Source organism: Salvelinus fontinalis, chromosome 35 (genome assembly GCF_029448725.1).
Source record: "Salvelinus fontinalis isolate EN_2023a chromosome 35, ASM2944872v1, whole genome shotgun sequence".
Lineage (NCBI taxonomy): Eukaryota > Metazoa > Chordata > Actinopteri > Salmoniformes > Salmonidae > Salvelinus > Salvelinus fontinalis.
The window spans coordinates 13,544,167-13,557,108 of NC_074699.1; the positions used below are offsets into that span (position 1 = coordinate 13,544,167).

The window sequence follows — 12,942 nt, forward strand, 5'->3', positions numbered from 1 at the left end:
TAGCGAGGCCTAAGAGGGTTTTATAAATAAGCATCAACCAGTGTGTATTGTGAAGGGTATACAGAGATGACCAGTTTACAGAGGAGTATAGAGTGCAGTGATGTGTCCTATACGGAGCATTGGTGGCAAATGTGATGGCCAAATGGTAAAGAACATCTAGCCGCTCGAGAGCACCCTTACCTGCCGATCTATAAATAATGTCTCCATAATCTAGCATGGTAGGATTGTCATCTGAATCAGGGTTAGTTTGGCTGCTGGGGTGAAAGAGGGGCGATTACGATAGAGGAAACGATGTCTAGATTTAACTTTAGCCTGCAGCTTGTGCTGAGAGAAGGACAGTGCACTGTCTAGCCATACTACCAAGTACTTGTATGAGGTGACTACCTAAAGCTCTAAAACCTCAGAGGTAGTAATAACACCTGTGGGAAGAGGAGCATTCTTCTTACCAAACAACATGACCTTTGTTTTGGAGGTGTTCAGAACAAGGTGTTCAGAACAAGGCTAACCCTAATCCTAAGGGTAGAGAAAGTTTGTTGGACACTAAGAAAGCTTTGTTTTAGAGCATTTAACACAAACTCTGGGGAGGGACCAGCTGAGTATAAGACTGTATCATCTGTATATAAATGGATGAGAGAGCTTCCTACTGCCTGAGCTATGTTGTTGATGTAAATTGAGAAGAGCGTGGGGCCTAGGATTGAGCCTTGAGGTACTCCCTTGGTGACAGGCAGTGGCTGAGACAGCAGATTTTCTGACTTTATACACTGCACTCTTTGAGAGAGGTAGGCCAAAGACCCAGGCCAAACCAATCCAAAGACCCCTAAGAGACACCAATACCCCTTAGCCGGCCCACACGATTGAAATGGTCTAAAGCCAGTCAGTTGATTATAGACAAGTTTTTCCAACACTTTTGATAAACGGTGCAAAATACCATATACCACAAATCCCCAAGGTGCCTTATTGCTATTAAAAACTGGTTACCAACAGTAAACAAGTAATATTGACTCATACCCGTGGTATACGGTCTGATATACCATGCCTTGCTTACTTGCTATCTGTGTCATGTTGTACCGATCATCAACAAGAACAAGACTGAATTCTGTTGAATTGTCTGGTCTAAATTCTTGTTAGGAAGATGTTGCTGTTCATGTTTGACTGATGATGTTCACAGGAATCTCCAAATGCTATGTTGAACAAGCACCACGCATGAAGGAGGGGGAGGAAAACATGCAGCTTCTTTCTCTACATCTTCACCAAGTCATACAATGTTTGCTTCATGAACAACTGTTACATCAGAAATAAATACATCATTATTTGAGTTTATTCTGTTTCTAATGTTTTTTATGCCTGATGTGAGTAATTTTGTTTTGTTTTTAAACATTTATTAAATATGTATTCAGTCAAAACTCACTTATTAATTTATGTTTGCTAAAATAATGTATGTTTTGTACTGTTACTTTTTACATACTGAAACAGTCTCATTATTTTTGAGCTAGACTATGGTCGGGGAAATATCTACTGTAAAGGTCTACTACCATTTTTTAAATGTTGTAGATGAATGAAATTAGCCCCTTTTTAAAAATAGTTTGTTGCTACTGTCTGGTGAGGAAGTGGGCAATATGGAATACATTGGAGGAGGAAGGGAGAATTCATGAGAAACCAGAACTTGCACCCTGGTCCTTTCCTCTGCTGCCTCCTTTTTTATAAATCCCTTTTTAGAAAACATTTTAATCCAGCCTTTGTGGTTTGGAAAGTACAGGGACTATTTTTGCTTTAATTTATTTATCAAACAAATGGGGTTTTGGAGAAGTAGATACTTTTCTCAAAACAATCCCATCTGGTGGATGGAAAGTGTCATCATTTTTTCCCCCACATGGATTTAGAGTTTGATACTTCAGACAAAGAAAAATGATGGATAGCTAACTAGAATGAAGAAAAATAATTCGGTGCTTTTTATCAATACATAAATGCTTAAATTCTACCAAATAAGTTGTTTTCGGCAATTATCCAAAAACAACTACAACAACGCCATTACTTACCCATTAGGCTGAACAGGTATAATAAACTTGTGTAAAAATGACCCTAACAAGCGTTCTAATCCCCTGTAAATGCACTCTAGACAGGTGTAAAGAACACGTGAACAAAAAATAACATTTGACACTTGGAAAAAGCAAGTGCAAAATGATCATAACAAGTGTTCAAATCACGTGTAAACACACACTGGACAAGTGAAAAATACACGTTTGCAAAAATGACGTTTGACATTTGAAAAAAGTAAGTGAAAAATTATAATTACATTTCATACAAAGGTCAGTCAGGTGGGCAATTTCTTATGAGACTCCAGAAGTGGAATGAAAATCTGACCTTGAATTATAGGCCAGGCAATTCGCATCCAATCAAATACTTTCTGTATTTTCCTTGGTGTGGAAAGTTGCTTCGACCTGTAATATTCATTTAAAATCTCTATATCATTTCCACTAGGCATATACGTCAGTTCAACGTCTTGTTGTCAACTAAGGTCAATTCAACGTGTAATCAACAACAAAAAAGTATCATGTCATTGGATTTAGCTCTCAAAACTGGGTGAAAAAAAAATGAGATGCCCTTATGATGATAACTTTTTTGCAAATCCAATTTGATTCAACGTGAAATTGAATTACGTGGAAACAACGTTGATTTAAACCGCTTTTGCCCAGTGGGTTGTGTGGGGAGCACGAATTTGTTCAACTCAACACTGAGCCAAAGAGAGTTAAGAGCTTTCCTACACAACAGTAGGCTACTCATCTCAGAGATGATGATGCTCTTTGCTGATTGGCCCCGCTTCGTTTCCACCCGCGGGTGCTACTGCTGCTTTACAGTCTGCAGGAGCTGACTGTCACTGTTCACTATAGAGAGCACAGTCAGCACTCCGGCGATTTGCTACCTGTTTCAGAAAGACGCACGAGTGCGCTTTACCTCTCCAGGCACAGCCAAATGGACCCGGCGGACTTGACGTGCTTATATGTAAAAGGCACCTAAAGAAATTAGCAATGTCTTACAGTTGCATTATGCGCTGTCGCAGGTTATTACTTCTGTGTTTTTTGAGGAGGTAACAGAGGAGGTATTGCATGCCAACATGGATTGCCTTTTTCTTTTGATATGGACTTTGCCTATCCCACTTGTCAGCTGCACATCAGTGAAGATTTTATCCACTCTGTGGTTCTGGAACACATTGAAGGCAGGTGACAACTGTATAATCAGATATATGTTTAAATTGCAGTAGGCTGCCTGTTACAGTACACTGTTGCGCTTGTTGTGCCATTAACTTGTTCCTACCTGTCGTTTTGCAGACGCTGCATATCTACTGCTCACATTCCATTTACTCTGTTTCGTCCACTTTTGCCAGTGACACCAGTGGACTGAATCACGGTTCGTATTTTGCACGGGCCGGTTGTTTACTTCTCTCCATAACTGATAAGAAAATGTTTACTAACAGCATTGTAGTCTGCAACAGCCTGTAACTTTTACAGTCCTTTAGAATGAAACAATAACATAGCTACTGTTCAGAAATAATAAAACGCATTACTTGTATTTGGTGTGTCATGTTTATCGATGAGTCGCCAGTTAAAGCGCTCATGGTGTCTTGCGCGCATACTGCCTCTCATCTTCTTGGCTGGTTAACTTTAGCCACCCGCGTTATGCCGGTGAAGGAATTCCCTGCAGAAGCGGCAGTTTCCTCCTTGAGCAGCCGGATACGGGGCGAGTCTAGTTTAGATGATTTACATTCTTTGATTTACCAGTGAGAGTGGATATGACTGTAAAAAACGATCTGGATTTGTTTCTGGGCGTTCCTATTAGGCCTACGTGGCGTCTGATACTGTTCCTAAATAATGGGTGTCTTCGTGTTCTTATTGAATAAATGTTTATTATATTGATATTGGCTATGAAAGTGGAATAAAGTTTATGACTTTTGGATCTGAAACATGATTTGATGATGTCTAATACTCCCCTCATAAATCAGTTAAATATTATGACACTGTTTGACCAATTATACTGTGATCAGTATAATTAGACTAGAGGGAATTGAGATTTGTGCAAATGCTTTGTGCAAATAAGATGAACCCATTGGATGTGGGTTTGGTAAGTGACCGTCTCTGTCGTTCTCCTCCAGATTACGTGTTTGTGACGCCAATTGAGGTGGATGCTCAGGGTGGGTATGTGTCTCACGATATGCTGCGGCGAGGCCGGCAGAAGAGGTCCCTGCCGTCCATGGGGGGCCCTGTACACTACAGACTATCTGCCTTCGGGTGGGACATGCACCTGGACCTACAGCCTTCCATGGTAGTGGCAGAGGGCTTCACAGTACAGGTACTGGGGACAGAGGGCATCACCACATTGGCACAGGAGCCAGCCCATCAGGACTGCTTGTATCAGGGATTTATACGCAATCTCACAGCTTCCTCTGCAGCCATATCTACATGTTCTGGCTTGGTGAGTGTCCCCTTGAGTCGTTACACTTTATCCTGTGTTAGGAAACATACACTTGTTTTATTCTTGTGATTTGTCATGGATTACATCTTGTGTCAAACCACCTTTTATAATATGCAATGTAAGCAATGAAAGAGAAAAAGAGTGTGTTTGTGAGGGGTAGGGGGGGGGGGGTGGAGAAGAGACCGTTCTGTTTTTTAAATTGCTGGCCTTAGTGCCTCTCTCACTATTTCCTCCATCAGGTTGGACACGCAGGTCACATGTCCCACCCCGGACACTAGGCCTCCATAAAACATACCTTTATTTTTGCCAATAGCCTCTACCTCCTCTGCTGCCTGCTCTTTTGTTCCTTGTTTACCCTGCTTCCCCATTTCCCTTGTTCAGTACAATTAAACCCAGGGTGAAGTTTCAGCCGCTTGGCTGGCAGTGCTAGTCTTTGTATTGTCCCTTTCGTTAGTAGTAGCTTCTCCACAATAAAACAGCAGTGACCCATTCTTTTAAAACTGTGCAAGGACACAATGTATTCTGGGAGCAGTTGCATTTGAATAGACTGGAAAGGGCTCTTTGATCTGTTTTCTTCGCCCCATTTTCTGTTTTCCCCCAAAGATGACCTGATGGCCATCAGAAATTCACCTAGTCCACCGTTTCTTAAAATGTGCTTCTACTTTTAGATTTCAGATGGAAAGGAGGGAGAGCCACATTAAAATACCTACTTTTACACTAGTACATTAAAACTGAAAAAAGGGGAAGATCGAGAAAAAAATGCACCGGAAAGATTTGTCTGTTACACTGAAAGAGTGCATAGCCTGGAGGAGTTGAACCCTACATGTCATCTCCCTTTCACGAGGAGCTTTGGATTAAGTACAAATGAGGACCCATTCATCCCCCGTTGATCCTCAGCAGCTTCTTTTGCCTGGAAACAGAGGATAACTGGCAACCTGTTTGGGTGAGAGCTTGATTTTTTGTGTGCAAGAAGAAGAATGTTCATTCCGAGTTTGGAGTGGCGCTCCTAGGGAGGATGGTTGCTCTCTCTATGGGCCTATGGAGGCCCTCTCTGTGGTAGTGTACAGTAGGTCCCCACTGCTGGCACACAGACAGACAGGCTCACGGTCGGTCAGTCTGCCCACGCTGGTTCTCTTAACTACTGTTTGACAGCATCATGCCCCTAGCAGATGGAGGGGGAATCTGTTTTTAAATCAAGAACAGGCAGACTCTGTATTAAGACCGGGGATAGGGGATTTGCTTAGTAAATCCTGAATAATTTAACATGGTGTTTTTAATTGCATTCCTCATGAGAAGGACATGTACTTCCTTTGTGTGTCAATAGTATTTTCTCTTTTTTTCTTTTCTGCTGACCTCAAATGACTTAAAGACTTTTAAAAAACTAGTACAGCTATTGCTGGTTGCACACAGGAGTTCTCTGCCTGCATTCTCTGGTACCAGAGATCACGGTGGGTGACCTCAGTCACTCTCTCTTTCAGGGTCGTGCTGGTCTCAGTTCCTCTGTTGTGCAAGTTCAAAGCTGCTGTCCCATTCCTCTGTGAATGTTTTAGAGAGATAAATTAGAGCTCTGGTGTCCTCCTCAGGCCACCGCTCTGTACACTGGGTGACAGAGCCAGCCCTTCCTCACAAGGAACAGTCCCCAAGAGCTGAACTGAACTCGACAAGAACTGTTCCAGCCTATTACCAGTAGGCTTGGATGCACTCTCTGAGACCTTCCTTAATATGTCATTTATTATCTTATTGGACGGTGGGAGCATTGGTGTGTGGACCAGCTATATTGTTTGGCTGTTGAGCCATTAGATTGCCCCTTCAGCGGATTCCGGCTCTCTGGCTAAGCGTGTCCGACCATGACAAACTCGACCATGACCTTTCCCAAGCCCCCTCTTCCACGTTAGGATGCATGTCTCTCTGGTCTATACAGTTACAGCCACACCTTTTAAAGTTGAAGTGTTAGCTGAGAAAACGACGAAACACGTTTCTGATAAGACTTTAAGTTGGTCTTGGGCGCATATTGTATGTGGTTGAAATAGTCTGCTTGCATAACAGCGTCAAAGATAACCCATTACATGCACATTCACGTTTTCTCAAGAGATGCTGAAAGAAAGAAATCCGATTTCTCCACTCCTGTTGCAGAGACAAAATTTTAAAAGAATTGTATAATTTTACAGCAAGAAATGCATAATTCTGCAAGAGTTAATATTATATTACTCTACATGTGAGAGGTTATAGGCCTACAGTCAGTGTCCATATTTCAGTTAATATTCCATTTAACCCATATGATCTTAAATTCGGAATATTCTGTTTATTTACAGATACAGGGATACTCGTGAGCGGGTGCATGTAAACAGCTTATCCCGAGTAAGACCATAACCGGGATATGAGCCACCACCCGGAATACTGTGCTCATGTAAATGTGGTCACTGTGTGACATCTCTCCTTTCAGTGTTTCCTATTGAAGCAGGTCACTTTCTCTTCGGTAACCACATATCTTCTGAGAACACGGTTTTGTTGTTCTTTGTTTTAGAAATTAGCCTGAGAGGTCTAGGTGTATTATTTTCCCACAACCCCTGTGGAGTTGTAGACCTGTTCTAATTAGCGGGGTAATTGAGTCTGTTTGGATGTGTACTAGGGGTCTTTTTAATGACCCCCAGGTACTAGGGGATGAGTGGGAAAACAAACCTCCCCCTTTTCCCTTTCTTTCTCTCATTCCCCAGCTTGTTGCTCTCAGACACCTCAAAGCAAGTTGTTTATTTTGCTTAGTGCCTTATTGTTGTCGTTGACACCCTAGCGTGTGGAGTACCACTCAGGGACAGTTGTGATATCCATTATAACAATGAACTGAGGAACGGAAACGTATCAGCAGACATGCACATTTGTCTGTCTCGACGAGGTGTAAGTCGCAGGACGTTCCGCTGTGTGAAAACAGACAGTCATTCCCTTCCCGTGGTGTGGTATTGGTCATATAACCGGTTTATTGGGATTATTATTGGGATTATTATAACCCTGCATATATTACAAAACATGAGTCGTAGGTGATGTGGTGGCCATAAATGATTGTCCTGGAGTGAACTTTTCTTTGGAGAGTATCATATTTAAATGCTGTGCACAGGCCTGAAATATACAAGATGGCTGCAGATCAGTTCTTTCTCAGCACCTCATATGACCTACTGTAAACCACAACTCTCTCTGCTCAGTGTCCCATGGGCTCCATCTCCCCACAATGGGCTCCATATGGATGCAGGGCATACAGGGAGTAGGGCTGAGCCTGATACATGATGAGGGATTCTCAGGTAGGGCTTTGGGTATTTGTACTTGTCCATTTTCATAAGAGGACTGGACAAATTGGAACGTCTGTTGGGCCTCTGTAGTTACAATGGCTCCCTCGTCCCTCTCATAACTCATAGGCTGTTATGCCACATACGGCGTGAGCCGGTCGTGTTGTGAGCGCTGCAGAGGGCGATTCCCTGGTGGTCTCTGTGGTGACAGTGATGTAGTGCCCACCGCTAGATGCCAGTAGGAGAGGGAGCCAGGCCCTCGCCATTCTGCTCTTGTCACAGGCATTGTGCTCGGATTTTGTCACGCAAGACGAATGAGGAGCGTTGAAGTGGTCGTCACTTCACAAAGCAGAATCCATACATATTCCCCGACCCGTCTGTGTCAGCACAGTAGATGCAGTACAGCTTTTGTTAGACAATATGTTATTTTCCAACAACGGTTCTGGCTTGTTGTGAGATGAGGATAGTGTTTTGACCGGTGTGGCTGCTTTAGGGAACATTTGTGCACAAACATGGTTGCAGAACAAATCAAATCAATGTTTATTGGTTGCGTACACAGATTTTGCAGATGTTATCACAGGTGCAGCTAAATGCTGGTGTTTCTAGCTCCAACAGTGCAGCAATACGATGCAATACAAGATAATGCACACATAATCCAAAAAGTAAAAATAAAGAAATTAAGAAATGTCATAACGAATCCAATTAACAACCCAAATAGCACTGTAACAGTAATCCAAGTGCAATCTCTACGTATCTACACTGGATGAATTTACACAAGATATTCTAGGAATTACATGTACAGTTGTGGATATACTAGAGTGAGCTATGTCAAGAATCCAGTAAAAAAATATGCGGTGTGTATAAACAGTGTAAATAAAATGAAATGTAGAGTATTAAAAATATTAGAATGAGAGAATAAATTATTGAAATACACAGTACAAAACCCAATAGCAAAATGGACAGATTTGCAGGAAATTAACTTCCGAGTCCAGAAACTAAATAATATATATGTATGTGAATGGTGTGTATTGACAGTATATGAATAGAAAAGGTGTGTATAGCAGTCAACTTAAAAAATGCATACTTTTTTAACCTTTATTTTATCAGGGAGTTATACTGAGACCACGGGCTCTTTTACAGAAATGACAGAAAATACAAAATGCAAGCAGAAAGAAAATGCACATTCATCCATAATAAGGTCCCCAATCAGCTATATATGATGAGCCATGACTAGAATACAGTATATACATATAAAGTGGGTAAAACAGTATGTACACATTATTAAAGTGACCAGTGTTCAATGACTGTACAAGGGCAACGGTCTCAAAGGTGCAGGGTAGAGTACTGTATGGTAGCCGGCTAGTGACAGTGTCTGAGGTTCAGGGCAGGGTACTGGAAACAATGGAAATAGTAAAGGTGTTAGCTTAAATTTAACACAGAACCATATACAGTATATCCCACATTTACTTTAAGATTCTATCAATTTCTCTTTTCCCCTCATATCCTCTTCTTCTCTCTATTTCTGACCTCTTGTGATTTTGGGAGTGACCGAGTGCCAGAAATAGTGGACTTCCCAACTTGGCCACCTGCAGAGTCATCATCCACTGTCAGAGGAAGTTGCTTGGTCCCAACTGGTCTAACAGGAAAATGAGTTTAACCTTGCACATTCGATTCAGCTGATAAGGGGGCTGTATAACATCATTAGCCTTGGTGTTTCCAGGCCCACCTCTGCTTTATTTGGAGAACAAGGGCTGCTCAGTGGGTGTCTATGCTCTTTAAAGGCAATTAGTGACGCCACACACTCTGTGGAATGCTCTATGCTAACGCTGAGGCAAACTCAAATCATTATGGGCCAGGTCGAATGATAGACGTGGAGACATAGACCGCTCACACAGAAGTGGGCTGTATTTTGGACTGATAATGGCCTGTATCCTTTTACCATAGCTGACAGAAGCTGAGTGATGTGGATGCTCTGGTCTGCACTCGCCGACACTATGGTCACATGTAACGCTGAGCTGGAGTGCAGATATGTTTTAGAGCTTTATAATCACTGGCTTTGGGTTTCTCACACATCTCTCCCAGTCTTTAATGGCATGTAAGCACTTTAAAATATAATGTCATGGTTGGGAGCCTTAAAAGCAGCTACAGTTAACACAAAGACAAACTAATTACGTTTCCCCCCGCGACAGATCCTAAGGAACGAGCTATAAATTGTGTCCCGTACTTACACTGAAAACATGCATGGTCGAAATGTGTAAGGTTACAGTATGTAGTCACAGGCCTTGGAAAACCACATGAAAGCAAACGCAAAGTCATGTCGTAATAGCTTCCATAGGGAAGTCCTCAGACCATCGGTGTGTTAGCTAACTCCCAACATGTAGACTGTTGGGTTCGGAAAACTGTCTACTCAGAGTAACCATGTGCATGTTATCCTGTGATCTGAGAGTGGTGGGGTGGTGGGGAGAGTCGTCTGATGTCTGCAGGTCTGAGGAGAAATAGACTGGCGTTTAACAGAGGACATCTCCCTCTAATCTGTGTAACTCTTACAAGTGTACATTTAAGGAGATCACTAGAGGTCTGCCACATCAATATGCCAGCTTTCCCTGAAGTCTGAGGACCTGGTGTCTCTCTACTCCCTGTGAAATTCAATACATCTCAAGTACTTTTCAGATGATATATGTTGTCAGGAATAACATCCATTTAACAGCATGTTACTATACATAGCAAAACATGTATTACATGTATTGCCAGAAAAAATAGAGTACATTGAGGTATTAGTATCTGATATGACTGATATTTTATGGCTACAAGTATGTTTATGTTTTCTTTGCACGTTGTCCCTTTTAGTGTTGTACTTTTACATTTCATTTTACAGTTCTACTAGTCTTCGCAGGACTCTCACATACATTTCAGGCAGAACAAGAAAGGAGACGCACCACATCTCGACAGATGGAATCAATTTCCTACCATTATCAAGCATACTGCTAACTGCTGGAAGATGTTATTAGATATTTTATAGTAAAGTGTGGTATGTTTCTGAGACAAATGGAATACATGTGTGATAATTGAGTGTGAGGTGGTGTGTGGGGTTGGCAGACAATGGGAAGCGCTAGCTAGCTAACAGTGGATTTGCTCCAGGGTGTTTGTTAACGTTTGTTGTGGATTAAAGGGGGGGTGAGGCACATTACAACAGGAAGTGGCTAGCGAGATTCCAGGCTAATCTGCTAACAGACTGTACACAGATAGAGGTTAGAACCTGGAAGAGGTTCGTTGTCTCCTCCATCTTTGTCTCTTTTACAGTTTCAGTGTGTGAGTAATTCTGTCGCTGACAGATTTGTTAATGCCACAAGCTTAGTTCAGGGTAGCTTTACAAAACATATGCAAATGTTAAAAATGGGCTCATCTGGGATGAACTACTACTACTATCACCACTGCAAAAATGAGCAGAAAATATAATATCTTTATTGATGTAATGCATAGCAGAGATTTATACAAATAGCATCCATATATCCATGCATAGGCCTATATTGCTTGACAGTGTGCTGTGAGTTAGTTGGTGAGATCCCTAAACTCATCATTTCAAAGGGCTGGAGCAGGCACTAGACTGACCAGGCTGCTAGATCTTTACAGTGCAGTGGAAAAGTGTAATGAAATGACAGTAAGGGTTGCACCCAAGTCTTGTGGCTATTAAGCCAATGGAATGGTTTCTAAATCCAGTATAGCATTGTGTATCCTCACCATGTTTGTCAGTGTCTCCCTGCTCTCTGTCCTCACACGGTCTACTCCTAGATTATGGCCTGTGTCGGGGGCTAGCTAAGGCTGGTTCATAGGGAGGGGTCCTGGCTGTTCTGGCTGCCCAGCTGTGCTGAAGACGTCCCGTACGGTTATTCTCTCTCTGTCTGAACACAGTGTTTTAAGGCCTGTGGGGCTCTGCCGAAGTCACGTTAGAGAACGAGGAGGAAAATGTGACACAGGAAGGCAAGGCACACAAGGTACCCTGTGGCTCGGCCAAAATAGATGTCACTGCATTTAGTGTAAACCCCCTTTTGATTGAAGCCCATCAGTCGGAAAGAGAAATCACTCTGCCTCAACAAAGCACTGGAGCAACACAGAGAACGAGGCTGACAGACATCGACGGACGCCCGAAGCCATTACTGCCCATTACTATCATGGGAGAAACAGAACCAAGTTTGACAAGAGCCCCTGGGTCACACACAGGGCCTTTTGATCCTCATCGGGGGAGGAACGAGCGATACGAGGTGGTTTGGTGGTTCTGTCAGGTCCTGAGGGAAGAGAGATGGATGGGGTTATGGTGGACTTGGCCTCCCCAGAGTGCTCCCGTTGTCCCCCTGTCCTGTCCCAGGAGGTGGGAGTCTGGGAGCGGATGGCTGTGCATGGTGGCAGTCTGCCATGGCCCGCCACTGTTTTCACAACAAGAGCTTCTGCATGGCTTCCCCTTTGTGCGCCTATGTTTACTTTGCCACCTGCTAGTCTGGGGAAATGTGGATCAGGAGGGTGAAGGGGGAGGTGGGTGTCACACATAAAGAATGGACAGGGGTCATGGGGTGTGAGGGGTTTGGGGGGTGTGGATGACAATGCACAGCTATTTGGGCTGTATTTGGAGAGCAGGAGGTGAGATTAGATGGCATTCCATGGCCAGACAGAATGTGTGAGGTTCAGCACTCTAGTCAACGATCTCAGACATGGTCAGAGAGTGGAATTAACTGCTTAACTTGGTCATCAAATGGGAGAAAGGACAGCAGTTTGGGGAAACCAAACAAAAATGAAATGGCTGGTTTCACCTTTCTTCACTCAGTTCTTTCTCTGTCTCAAGAAATCACATCATCACATAAACGAGTGACTAGGTAATACATAATAATATAGTAGTGCTGACCAAAAGAAAATACATATTTTTTTCCCCTAGTCTGCCAATGCTTACAGAGTCCATTTCACCATTATTCCTCTGTTTGTAACTCACTGTGGACGAGGCCAGGTGGATACATCCTGCTCACCAGCGCTGTCTAACGCTCTCTTACCCTGCTGACATGAACATCCACAGTAGTGAACTGATGGTCTGTCAGAGGCCAGGGTGTTTATCAGCCTGTCTGTCTGGTAGCTCTGCCAGGCGGAAATAAACCAAACCCCTGCCTCTTCATTCTACAGCAACACGACACATTTCACGGACTGAGATAAATGCACG

The 12,942-nt window shown here is 42.9% G+C and overlaps 1 protein-coding gene across 1 annotated transcript in view; it reads left to right on the forward strand.

Annotated features, from left to right (window-relative positions):
* Positions 1-3,017: 3,017 nt before the first annotated feature.
* Positions 3,018-12,942, forward strand: part of LOC129834123 (A disintegrin and metalloproteinase with thrombospondin motifs 18-like) — a 47,255-nt gene continuing 37,330 nt past the window's right edge. The window contains exons 1-3 of the mRNA XM_055898872.1: positions 3,018-3,229; positions 3,342-3,405; positions 4,148-4,467. Of these exons, the coding sequence (XP_055754847.1) occupies positions 3,113-3,229; positions 3,342-3,405; positions 4,148-4,467 (501 nt within the window). The 5' untranslated portion in view covers positions 3,018-3,112. The remainder of the gene's footprint in view (positions 3,230-3,341; positions 3,406-4,147; positions 4,468-12,942) is intronic.